The 13,735-nt window shown below is 40.1% G+C and overlaps 1 protein-coding gene across 1 annotated transcript in view; it reads left to right on the top strand.

The window, feature by feature from the left end:
• Positions 1-13,735, top strand: part of CORIN (corin, serine peptidase) — a 248,162-nt gene that overhangs the window by 159,874 nt on the left and 74,553 nt on the right. The window contains exons 7-9 of the mRNA XM_059383438.1: positions 8,243-8,350; positions 11,790-11,900; positions 13,619-13,729. Of these exons, the coding sequence (XP_059239421.1) occupies positions 8,243-8,350; positions 11,790-11,900; positions 13,619-13,729 (330 nt within the window). The remainder of the gene's footprint in view (positions 1-8,242; positions 8,351-11,789; positions 11,901-13,618; positions 13,730-13,735) is intronic.

Here is a 13,735-nt window from a genome sequence, read left to right as displayed (position 1 = left end):
TAAAATACATCCCCTCAGAAAATTTGCCTACACTCGGTTACACCTTGAAAGCTTCACAGGTAGCTGCTTCAGAACTTTCGAGGGCATTCAACTCGGAGTTTCAGCATTCAGTGCCCATGGCTCTTTAGTCATTTATGGAGGGTGCCACCCTCCCACTGTCACCGCCCTGTGGTGAAGGAGTAGTGGAGTTCTGAATTAGGGCATGGAGGTAAATCAGAGCGTGACTGCAGCCGCCATACTCCTGAGGGGAGAAGGAAGTTCTGCTGGGCTTTCCTAATGAGGAGCAGAAGAATATGGTGGCTCCCAGGGTGCTGGCAGGGGATAGGTGGAGGACGACTGCCTTCAAAGAAAGGAAGGGAAGGAATTATTTGTCAACTATTCTAGAAGAATGAATTGACATGATTTGATTTAATTTTTAGCCAAGAGGTATTACCCTTTTTGTGCAGATGCAGAGCTGAGGTTGAGAGTCATGAATGAATTTGCCAGTGATTCACACTGCATGATTTGAACCTGGTCCTCTGCTATTTGTTTGTTTTTATTGAAGTGTAATTGACACACAGTGTTATATTAGTTTTAGGTGTGCAGCACAGTGATTCGACAGCTCTGTATGTTAGTCAGTGCTCATAAGTATAGTCAACGTCTGTCACCATACAGTATTGTCGACTATATTCTCTGTGCTGTATACTCTTCTTCCCCATAACTTATTTACTTTATAGCTGGAAGTTGTACCTCTTACTCCCCTTCACCTATTTCACCCATCCCCTGACCGCTCCCCCTTTGGCAATCGCCAATTTTTTTCTTTGTATTTAGGAGTCTGTTTCTGTTTGTTTGTTTGGATTTCTAGATTCCACATATAAATGAAATCGTATAGTATTTGTCTTTCTTTGTCTGACTTATTTCACTTATTAGCATAATACCCTCCAGGTCCACCCATGTTGTCTGCAAATGTCAAGATCTCATTCTTGTCCATAAAAGTTCAGATTTGGTGAACAATTATCTTCTGATCATTTATAGGAGAAGAAAACATTTATTTTTGGATGCTCTGTGACACTCTGGGATATAATTGTCTATTATACCATTAAGCCAAGTATCTGGGACTCCTTACTGAGTTTTCTCCCTTAACTAATTATGTTGTTTCTCAGTCTCTTCCACTAGTGTTTATAGAATGAATGCATTTCCAACCACCTGGAACAATGTTAGCAGTGTGGTGAAAAGATTTTCAAAAATTAAGAAAGTTTTCTTTGAGAAATTTCTAACTCTGTGACTTGAGGCAGGCTACCTCTCTATTCCTGGTTTTCATTGAAGCCGTGTGCACATAGCATCTGCAGGAAGCCCCACCTGCAGGAATCCTAATTCAGTTGGTCTGGAGCTGGAGCCCAGCAACAGCTTTGCAAAACCACCCAGGTAATTCTAACATGCAGCCAGATTCCAAGCCTCTGGACTAAAGGGGGTCTGGTGTGTCTTTTGTTTCTCACCTATAATCTTTTGATTCTATAACCAGCTCTAGAGTGGTGTCTGGCCCACAGCTAGTGCTTAGCAAATGGATAATGGCTGTCACAAAGAAAAAGCTTCAAGGGAAATGGTTGTCACAGAGAAAACAGGCGCCACCAAGTCCACATGTTTTATGCCACGTAAAATCACTGTCAAATACTTTTGGAAATCATTTGCTCGGATTTGGGTAAAATTGGTTGACTTATGTTTTAGTATAATTATACGACATATTTTACTAATGATACCTTGTACTAATTATGACATGTTAACTACTTATCCTAAGTATAGTTAATTATATGAATAACCACAAAGTGTAGGGATTACTCCTGTAAACTCTTGAGTCAGGCTGCCGGTATTCCTATCTCTTCTTTACCATTTCCTGCTTCTGTGAACCTGGGCAAGTCACTCCATCTCTCTGGGCCTCTGTGTCCTCCTCAGTGAAATGGAGACAGTAACAGTAACTGTCTCTAGAACTCCTGTGCAGAATAACGAACCCTTGCCTATCCTGCATATAGACCACTGTCTGACATGCGATAACGCTGAAAGAGTGTGAGGACTGATGGTTGCCGTTGTGAATATTGGGATCTTATTCACTATATGGTCCCTCCCCTTCCACCCCCCGCCCCGACCTCACCTCCATCCACCTGCCCAGCGCCTCTCGCCTCCAGGCTGTCAAGGATGCCCGCTGAAAGTCATGGAGACAGCTGATAAAGGTCAGGGGATACTCTGCAGAGGAAACAGAAACACTAAAATAGCCACAACAGCTTTATTTATTTATTTAATAGATTTTTATATCTATTTTAGGGGGGGAAGGAGCAGAAGGAGAGGGAGAGAGGGAGAAGCAGACTCCCCGCTAAATGTGGAGCCAGACACGGGGCTCGATGTCATGGCCTGAGATCATGACCTGAGCTGAAACCAAAGGTCAGATGCATAACCAACTGAGCCATCCAGGCGCCCCAAATCTGTAACAGTTTTAAAACCAGTACCGCATGAAGCTATTTTAGAAGGGAAGCAATCTAAACAGCACAAAATAAAAACTGGCATTCCAGGTGATGTTTCTGAATCACTAAAATTGACTGCATTTACTCTATTCTTTTTACTAAGGAAGGAAAGTAAATAACAGAAATATTTCCATTCAAATAATAAAAAGGAAAATAGTACATTCTGCGCTGAAGGAAGAAGCTTCAGATGTCTGGAAGGTCCACATCTGTTTCAGGAACCAATAAAACTATTGAATCTTCTTGAATTCTTGCTATGTGTGAAGCATGTTCTAGATACCCAGGGAATTTAAAGACTGTTAAGACATGGTTCCTTTCTTCATGAGTCTTTGAGTCTAATCTCACATATAAACATGGAGATGATTGAATATGGTACTTTAGAGCAAATATAATAGAGGTGATGTTAAAAAAGCAAAATGGCCTAAACAATAAGAGAGGGGTGGTAGGTTCTTTGAGTACAGATGAGGGCAGGATTATGAGGAGTTATGTTGGTGTGGAGAAAGCTAATAGAAAGATGTGGTTGAAACTAGGCCTTGGACACCAATGACGTCCAAGAAAATCTAATTTAGTGACTCGAAAGTGAGGGCAGTTTTGCCACCCAGGGAGCATCTTTCAGTGTATGGAGAGGTACTTGGTTGCCATAAGTGTGAAGTTTAGAGGAGGAGCTACTGGCATTTAGAGGGTAGAGACGAGAGACTGTTGAGCATCCTACAGTGCACACGACAGTCCTCACGACCAAGAATTACCCACCTTCAATGGTCACCAGTACTGCTGTTGAGAAGTCTTCCTTCAGGGCTAAAAGTCAATAGTCAAAAGCACCCAGGGAGTCCAGAAGCCTGGGTAGCTGTCGTGAGCCAGGCAGCTGTGGGCAAACCATGTAATCTCTCTGGTCATCTCAAAATGGGGGCGCCTCTGTGTGGAAATTGAGTATCCATTCTTGAATCTTGACTTGAGGCAACACAGGTTCATAGACTCATAGAGACTGACCTACGTGAATGAGGCTTTTGATAAAAAGGTTTTCTGTTCTTTACCTGTCTCCTTATTTAATGATAATCTTGAGGGGGAAAAAAGTTCATAGTGTAAGATGCCAAACTGAAGTGAATATCAACATGCAAGAACTTTAGAAGTTACATTTTTCATCAGGTACTTGTTAAGAAGAAAAATCTGTATCTAGAAAAACATCTACCTTAGGTTATGTAAAATTATTCTTTTATTGAGCAAGAAAGTCATAGCAAAAAGCTTTTGAAAATTTTGATTTGTTGACCCTAAATTGCACTGACAACATCTCTTTTCTGTTCAAATAAATATTTATTCCAATAAAAGGAAGCACTGTGATCTTGGGTATTTGCTGTTCATTTCTGCTGCACAGTGCCTTGGTTAATGTTTTGTGTGTTTACTTATCACACAGACCTTAGGAAGGTAACAAGTTGTTTTCCCATTGCGGCTAGTTTTGTATCTAAACTCTGAAAATGGCTTCTAACCAAGGAAGTCATAATAATGGAAAGTTGAATCTACACTTGTGTGAATAATAAAGAATTTTTTAAAAAGCTTGAGTCATCTCCATTTATTAAGTAAATACTTTATGAAATAATTTAATAAATGACAGTATTCATTTAAAAAATATCTACAACAAAGTATTTTAATATGAATTAGCAAAGTCTTCAGAATGGGCCTCACAGATTCATTGCATGAATCTTTGGAAATTTGTGGTGTGTTTTCAGGTTAATCTTTATTTTTTTAATTAAGATTTTATTTATTTATTTGACACAGAGAGAGATCACAAGTAGGCAGAGAAAGAGGGGGATGCAGGCTCCCCACTGATCAAAGAGCCTGATGTGGGGCTCCATCCCAGGCCCCTGAGATCATGAACTGAGCAGAAGGCAGTGGCTTAACCCACTGAGCCACCCAGGTACCCCAGTTAATCAGATTCTAAAAGGAGTATTTGATTCCCCAGTGGTACCAAAAAAATAAATAAATAAATAAAAAGAAAGAAAGAAAAAAGAAAAGAAAATATAAGTGCACTGCCTTAAGAAAAAAAAAAAAAAAACCTCATGTGGTTTAAAATATGTCACTCCTCCACCTCATCCCCTCCTCTGGGGAATGCAAATATCTTTGCATAGACAGTCAAGTTGAGGCCCCTGATTATTGCTGATTCTCGCATACTGCAAAATTTCCCACAAGAGTAATTTAAATGAAAAAACAAAAAAATCAAAAAGACCTTTGAATCTTCCCAAGGAAATGTATATATTCTGATGCACAAATCCCTCTACTCTGCTTGGTGGGCAGGAGAACCAAAGTTGTAACCTTTCTTGACTCCAAGAGCCTGAGTGTGGTAGCGGCGCGGCAGTGGTGTGCAGGGTGGAGAGTTAGCGCCCTCTGCTGATGGAGGAGATAGAACTGTCCAGGTGAAAAGTGAGACTTCTTTTTAGTTCTTTTTCCCTTATGATAGTCATCCTTCTTGTTAAAATGATTCAGCCTGGGGGAAATAAAAAATTATAAGGACTTACAAAGTTTTGCGTATGTACAAGTGTGAGCATATGTGTAGGAACGTGTGTGTGTTGTTCCATACATACCCTTTTCTGTAGGCACTAAACAGATGGTCCCTAAGGCTCGTTAGACTTTTAAAATGATGTGATTCTAAAAGTACTTAAGTAGTTTGTTAGAAGGATGTGTCAGGAAATAGAAATTTATGATTCATATGAGTAATAAATATTTTGATGCATGTGGCTAACAGTTTAACTGATCAATGCCCAAGAATTTTAATAAGGAATTACTATAGTGTTTGGAACATTTATAGTGAAGAGGTACCGATCACCAGTCATAGGAGATGCAGACTTATGTTTGAAGAGAGACAATCAGCTAGAATTTAGGAGACCGGACTATTGATCATTAAACTTAATTTACTTTAAATAAGAGAAAACAATACATTCAAGAAATCTTATTTCTATTAAATGCAGACTTCTTTACACATACTAGTTTAAACATTTTAAAAGTTTTATTGAGGTACAATTTCCGTAACATATGTTATCCCATTGAGTTTTAGTAAACTTATAGGGTTGTATGACCATTACCACAGTCTACTTCTAGAACTTCTTCATCTCTCCACAAATTTCCCCCACCTATTTGTGGTCAGTCCCCACTGCCAATCCTCCAGCCACAGATAACCACTGCTTTGATTTCTGTCTCTGTAAGTTTTCTTTTTCCAGAAATTTCATAAATGGATCACACAATATGTAGTCTTCGTATCTGGTTTCTTTTATTTGGCATAATGGTTTTGAGGTTCATCTATGTTGACACATATACCCATAGTGTGATGCTTTTAATTGGTGGATAGTATTTAATCATGTCTAGTATATCTTGACTATTCATTCACCAGCTGGTAAGCGTTTGGATTGTTTCTAGTCTTTGGTTACCATAAATAATGCTACTAGGAACGTTTACATGCAAGTCTTTGTGTATATGTATGTTTCATTCCTTTTGGGTAGATTTCTAAGGATGGGAATTCATAAATTGTATGATAAGGTTATAGTTAACTTTACGAAAAGCCGCTGTACTGCTTTCTAATGTGGCCTTATTATTTTCATCTCCACCAACTATATATAACAGCTTCAGTTTCTCAAAATCCTTGCCAATACTTGGTATTTTCTGTTTTTTTTTTTTTTTCAAAAATCATTATTATAGTCATCTTAGGCGATGTGTAATAGTACCTCATTGTGGTTTTAATTTGCATTTCCTTAATGACTAATTATATTGAGCACCTTTTTATGTGTTTATTAGCTATTTGATGTCTTCTGGGAAGATTTTCTATTCAACTCTTTTGTGTGTCTGTAATTGAGTTGTCTTATTTTAGAGTGTGGGGGTCCTGTATCTTTCTGGATGTAAGTCCTTTACCAGATACGTGACTTGCAATACTTATTTCAGTATGAGGCTTGTCTTTTCATTTTCTTAATAGTATCTTTTAAGGCACTAATATATTTCTTTTTTTTCTTAAGATTTTATTTCTTTGTCAGAGAGAGAGAGAGAGAGAGCACAAGTAGGGGGTAGGTCAGGCAGAGGGAGAAGCAAGCTCCCCGCTGAGCAAGGAGCTCCATGAGGGACTCGATCCCAAGATCCTGGGATCACGACCTGAGCCAAAGGCAGATAGATGTTCAACCTACTGAGCCATCCTACAAATGTGTGTGTTTTTTTAATAAACTCCACTTATTATTATTTTTTTTAAGGGCTTGTGCTTTTTTTGTTGTATCTGAAAATTTGTTACATCCAAGAGTTCTTCCAAGGTCAAAAAGATTTTTTCCTATTTTTTTTTTCTTGAGGCTTCATAATTTTAACTCTTACATTGAAATCTGTGATCCACTTTGAGATAATTTTAATGTACAGTTTGAGGTAAAAGCCAGACTTTGCAATTGTCCCAATACCATTTGTTGAAGAGTATCATGTTTCCATTGAATTGTGTTGGCATCTTACACATATTAATTTACATTACATGCTTTTATTAATCTCTTCCCCTGAACCCTTTTAAATAATTGACCTTACCTTAATTTCATAAATCAATTCACAGACTCGGATTTTAATTAATACACTCAAGTTCCCACACCTAGTAGATGACAGAACCAGGATACCCAAGTACAAGATCTATCTTATTAAAATTCTGTCTCATGTTGCTTACTTCCATATTAAACCCTAAGCTCCTTGAGATTGCATATCACTTCGTCTTATTTTGCCACTGTAATGTAGTCCAGTATTGCTTATTTGAAGGTCCTGTTATGAAACACTCAATTGACTTAAGTGATACTTGCAACGTCATCATCTCACTAATGTTTTCTCTCATCTATTTTTATGCTTATCATTGACAAAATCAGACTTTCACTTCATTTTATTTATTTTTATTTTATTTTTTTTTAGGATTTTATTTATTTATTTGACAGACAGAGATCACAAGTAGGCAGAGAGGCAGGCGGGCAGGGGCCGGGGGGGCAGGGAGCAGGCTCCCTGCTGTGTGGAGAGCCTGATGTGGGGCTCAGTCCCAGGACCCTGAGATCATGACCTGAGCCAAAGGCAGAGGCTTTAACCCACTGAGCCACCCAGGCGCCCCCAGACTTTAATTTTAAAGGGAACGTTTCAAGGAAATAACTACTCACCTTCTATTAAAAGTCATTCATTCTGGGGATGGACATTGGGGAGGGTATGTGCTATGGTGAGGGCTGTGAATTGTATAAGATTGAAGAATCACAGATCTATACTCCTGAAACAAATAATACATTATATGTTAATAAAAAATATATATATATGGCAGAATTTAATAGTAGCAAAAATAAGCATCTTTTAGATTTAAAAAGGCTCAATGTTTTGACTTAATAAAATGAACATGACTTAAGTATTAAAAAAAATCATTCATTCTGAATGAACATGAAATTCATTAGGAACTATGGTGACTTGAGAGTTTCTGTGCTCATATTTGACTATAAAGGAGTTTTGGGTAACATAAGGTGGGTCTCAGATAAAGACCTTCAGATAGTGATAGAAGTATCAGCTTGGAAGCCAGAAGGTCCTAGTCGTGGCACTGCAGTCACTTATTAAGTGAGCTTGAGCAAGACCTTGGCTCTCTCTGTACCACAGTCTCCTCACTGGTTATGAGTAGATGTGGACCTGGTTACCATTATGATTTGCCTCCCATGATACGCTTTTGTTCAGTGAATAACCATGATAACACCTTGTTCTACTGATGACACATCAGTGGCCTCTCTTTTGTGCAGATTGCAGTGAGAATATGTTCCACTGTCACACAGGCAAGTGTCTCAATTCTAGCCTCGTGTGTGATGGATACGATGACTGCGGGGACCTGAGTGATGAGCAGAACTGTGGTAAGTAGCATTGTTCCCCTAAAGGTTTTCACTGAAACTTACAAAAATGTGTAATGCAGAACCCGTAGCTCATTGTTTGTTAATGTGGTTAGCAGAATAAATGACAAAATGGTTGGTTTCTTAATTTTTAGAAAGAGGAGGTTTTTTCAATTGCTAGTCTTAGTCATGTCTTACGTGTCAATGTCATATTTCTTATATAAAGTTGTAATAAGGAAATGCTTAAGAAGTAGGGTGGAAAGACGGGTAAGAATTGTTAATATGTTCATAAATTTTTCTCCTTGAGGATGTTCTGTTTCTTCTTTGGTTAGAGTCAGTGGCTCTAACCACATTTAGATTTTGAGCTCTTGAGCAAAACTTTGAGGACAGATAAATTGTCGTGTGGCTGATCCCCTTATTATATGCAAACAAGGACCCCTCCTTTAACTGATAGCCTAGCATGGCAGGGATGACTTCTGTAGAACTGACACCTAGGGTTAGGGCAAGCACGTTTATTTTATGTACACAATCTGATCTGATCTTGTAAAAAATGAACCTACCTACTAGTTACACGTTTATACCTATAAATAATATCTTCCTAATTCACTCCAGACCCTGGTAACTACCTTTCCACTCCTTGTTTTTACAAATTTGACTTTTGAAGATTCCACATATAAATGCTGCCACACAGTATTTATCTTTCTCTTTGACTTATCTCACTTAGCATAAACACACACAGTGTTCTATGTCCATTATATCTTAATAAATAAAAGAACGGACCTGCTATTTAAAAAGCTGTGTTCAATTGTGAATGGCATTTCATGCATTAAAAGCAGCAACATTCCTTTTGTGTATTTACGTTTTTGACTTGTGGTTACCTTTAGAATTTTTAGGTCTTGTATTATTGAGTGACATGAACAGAAAGACAAGCTAAGATGAGGAGGAAAAATGATGTGAAATAATATTTAGTAATTAGAGAATATTGAAGTGGGTGTTGGGGAAGGGTCAGAGGAATGCTTCGGAGTGGCAAGTGTCAGAAATGGCCCCATACTGGGAAACTAGGTCGTTTCTAGAAGTCGCTGTCCAGCTGCTCCTCACTGTATCCATAAAAATACTGGAAGTTTGTATATGTACAAATCATCTCACAAGTCACTAGGTAGATACAGATTGCCTTCTGAGACTGAAAAATGGTGGAACAAAGAGTGAGAGGCAGTTCTCATAGTATACATCACAGGATTTATAGTTGGAAGAGGTCTTATAAATTGATCTAATTCAGACAGACCCTCCTTTGACCAGTGAGATCACTGGAGAAAAGAGGGGGGAAATGTGGGGGCATGGGGTGGAGGGCTCGAGTGTAGCTTGGTGCTTGGACAGGTCGGTGGAGAGGGCCAGGGTATAGTTACTGTGTGAAGAAGAATGGTCTTACCACTCAACATATTTCCTCTGAAGATAGTAGGGGTGCGATCTAAAGGTGCCTATGTCCTATGCCCTGGTAAGGATTACAGCTTTCCCTTAGACCAGTCTCTGCCCCAACTACCCATTGTGAGCAGGCTGAGAGCATTGTGCTGGTTCTTCTGGTTTCTGCACAGGCTTCCCATCTATTGGGTCTTTCTTTTCTCTGCAGTCCGTCTTCCATATACCTTACTTGATTGGTACACTATGCCTTCTCAGATCCATGATCGCTCCGTGACTCTGTCAGTGACAGTGGCACTGCTCACGGATACTCATGATAGTTCTCCAGTGTTGAATCTGTCATCCGTGAATCCACAGATATCTTTTATTTATTTTTACTTTTTTTTTTTTAAAGATTTTTATTTATTTATTTGACAGAGAAAGAGATCACAAGTAGGCAGAGAGATGGGCACAGAGAGAGAGAGGGAAGCAGGCTCCCCACTGAGCAGAGAGCCCGATGCGGGACTCGATCCCAGGACCCTGAGATCATGACCTGAGCCGAAGGCAGCGGCTTAACCCACTGAACCACCCAGGCGTCCCTATTTTTACTTTTTTAATTTAGATTCCGTTAACCAACACGTAAGTGTTCAGTGATTCATCAGTTGCCCTCCTTGACGCGCATCGCCCAGTCACCCTGTCCTCTCACCCACTGCCCCTCCAGTGGCCCCTATAGCTAAGAGTTTCTCATGGTTTTTCTCCCTCTCGGATGACTTCCCTTTCATCTCCCACCGCTTCCCCCTGTGATCCTCTGCACTATTTCTTAGATTCCATGTATGAGTGGAACCATATAATTTGTCTTTCTCTGATTGACCTATTTCTCTCAGTTCCATTCACATGATGTAAATGGTAAGTATTCATCCTTTCTGATGGCTGAGTAATATCTCACTGTGTATATACCCCATATCTTCTTTTTTTTATTTAATTTCTTTTCAGTGTAACAGAATTCACTGTTCATGCACCACACCCAGTGCTGCATGCAATACGCCCCCTCCATAATACGCACCACCAGGCTGACCCAACTTCCCCCCCCCCGCCCCTTCAGAACCCTCAGATTGTTTTTCAGAGTCCATAGTTTCTCATGATTCTTCTCCCCTTCCAGTTTCCCCCAACTCCCGTCTCCTCTCCATCTCCCCATGTCCTCCGTGTTGTTCCTTAGGCTCCACAAATAAGTGAAACCATATAATTGACTCTCTCTGCTTGACTTATTTCACTCGGCATAATCTCCTCCAGTCCTGTCCATGCTGATACAAAAGTTGGGTATTCATCCTTTCTGATTACACCACATCTTCTTTATCCATTCATCTGTCGATGAACTCTTTCCAAGTTTGGCTAGTCACACATATCTTTTGAAGGGTTATTTATATCAAGGCTATTCCATGTCTCATGGTAAAGAATCCTATAGATCCTGCTCTCTGTGAGGAGAAACATCACTTAATTCCCTTTTTTCTTCAGGAATGTATAGTTTGGGGAGGAGGTTAAATCCAGGATAAAAAGAATCATGTAAAAATTTTTTTACCCAGCAGTTTTTCCCAATATGAGTGTATCTTAAGGTAGTTTGACAGAAAGCCCATGCTTAGGGTCAGGAAAGAGGACTGGAGATAATCTGCCTTCCCAGTTTACCATAAAGAGTTAGGTTACAATTCTTAGAAGCGTGGTAGGGTTGTCACAGATTCATCAAATCAGCTATCTACATTGTTAAACTTATATCACAGTTCTGTTTATTTTAACCAACATAAAAATCAAACGTTTTTCATAGGGAAAGAAAACAACAACTAAACAAAACAAAACAAAAAGACAGGAACAAACTGTGGGTCCTGAGAAAGCTGGTCTTACCCTGTAGAGATGGTGGCCAGTGGGTCACATGCCTGTGTAGAAGTGGCATGGCTGTTTCAGATCCATCCTGGAAAAAGGGTTGAGGGTGTCGGATCTCCAGCTGGAGCTATGAGTCATGCCGTTCTAAATGTTTGTCATGCTGGTTCTCCACATCACCACAAGTTTCTCTTGTCTCCAGATTGCAGTCCCACAAGGGAGCACCGCTGTGGGGATGGGCGCTGCATCGCAATAGAGTGGGTGTGTGACGGTGACCATGACTGTGTGGATAAGTCTGACGAAGTCAACTGCTGTGAGTGCCCTGATGGTTTCTATTTGCTTATCTTTTCATTGCTGCCTCGTTAGACAAATACAATATCTGGCATTCAAACGGAAGATGGTCATACTTTGGCTCTAGTCTATAAAGATAATAATTAAGTGGTGTGATGAGGAATGCCATGTATCTGTCTTCCACATGTCTCTCCCCACCACTCCAAGCTTATTTAGCAGCTCTGGCCAAGCAGGTGTCTGTTTTTCCCCATCACTGGCCACACACCTCCTTTCTGGATCCGTGACTTTGTCCAATGAGGTGTTCTTCCCAAAGATCGGGAGACTTTTTTCCTGCAAAATATATATGAGCAGTTAGGTTTCCTTGCAGGAGCCCCGAAACATGTTCTCGGACCCCATTTGTCAGAGAACATGGAGAGAATTGCCAGAGAGAAGAAAGCCTTTGTGGCTCATGGAGTTACTCAGAGTGCACAACAATAATTATAACTTTACGGGCTGTCGTGTTTCTGGGTGAGTAAACAGCCCTGAATCTTGAAGTTAGATGTTAAAAGAGAGCAATATTGACCTCAAGGAGTTAATATGATGTATTTTGTGCATATTCACACTAATTTAAGTTTTTATTCCATCTTTTGCTATCTAATAAGAGTCAACAAAGTTGATACATACGAGACTGAATATGTGACTTGCCTAAAATTTGAGGCAAAAATTGAAATGTGGGTTGCATGGTTTTTATTTTGACATAGGAAAAGTCATGTAAATTTATTAGCAAATGCAATGCCCAACTCTCCCCGTCCTGAATTGAGTTGGAACTGGAAATAGCACTTGATTCCTTGTTGGTGGACATAGTGGGACAGAGTGGGCTGTGTCTTGGGGGATCATGGGAAAGCAAGGGTGTGGTACTCGAGTATGACGATTCTGGTGTTGAGCCTTAGTGTGAGCATAAGGAGCTTTAATATTAGACAGCAACAGGGAAGGCTGGGGCCACAAGATACATGGGTTTCTGATGCTCCAAAGGACAATAGGGATAAAACTGAGTCAACCTTCAGGAATGGAAGGTGAGTGGCCATTAGACCATCCCATTCAAATGTCAGATGCCATAAGCAAGCTTTGAAATAAGGTGTTTATTGCATGCAGGGTACTATGCAAGTGCTTTTGCATATGTCATTTTATTGGCCTCTTAGATAGGGTTGGAATAAAATGAAATGTTTGGGCTTAGAGTCAGACAAGCTTGCCTTCACATTCTGGCACCGGCTTTTCACAGCCTTGTGACTTTGAGACAGATGCTAAACTCTTTAGACTTTAATTTCCTTATTCTAAACCAGGTTGATAATATCAATTTTGCAAGTCTGTTATGAGGATTTGAGATTAGATCCATACTACTCCCAGCACAGTTATTACCGTATAACAAGCCTTTAATAAAATTACAGCTTTTCTATGCACAGTAAATCTACAGATCATTAACATCATTAACACAATTTCTTACTGTGCCCTTATCAAGAAAAAGTGAATTTTTAGGAAGTGTCATTTAATAAGGCGGGGGGGGGGGGGGGCCCAGAAAGAATATTTGCCATTCCAGAAACACTTAGACTGAAACACATTGATGGCACAGTGCTTCGCTTACGCAGACCACACAGATACTTAGAACACTTCTTTCTTGGTGATGCCACGCAAGCGGGCACCATCGATACCCAGAGGCCAAGAAGGACGAGGCGGTGCACTGACCACTGTTCTGGCTTTCCACAGCCTGTCACAGCCAGGGTCTGGCCGAGTGCCGCAGCGGACAGTGTATCCCCAGCACCTTCCAGTGCGACGGGGACGAGGACTGCAGGGACGGCACGGACGAGGAGAACTGCAGCCGGA

This window comes from Mustela nigripes, chromosome 1 (genome assembly GCF_022355385.1).
Source record: "Mustela nigripes isolate SB6536 chromosome 1, MUSNIG.SB6536, whole genome shotgun sequence".
In the NCBI taxonomy this organism is placed as follows: Eukaryota; Metazoa; Chordata; class Mammalia; order Carnivora; family Mustelidae; genus Mustela; species Mustela nigripes.
The sequence above is the reverse complement of the archived record's forward strand: the minus strand, read 5'-3'. Positions and strand labels throughout refer to the sequence as shown.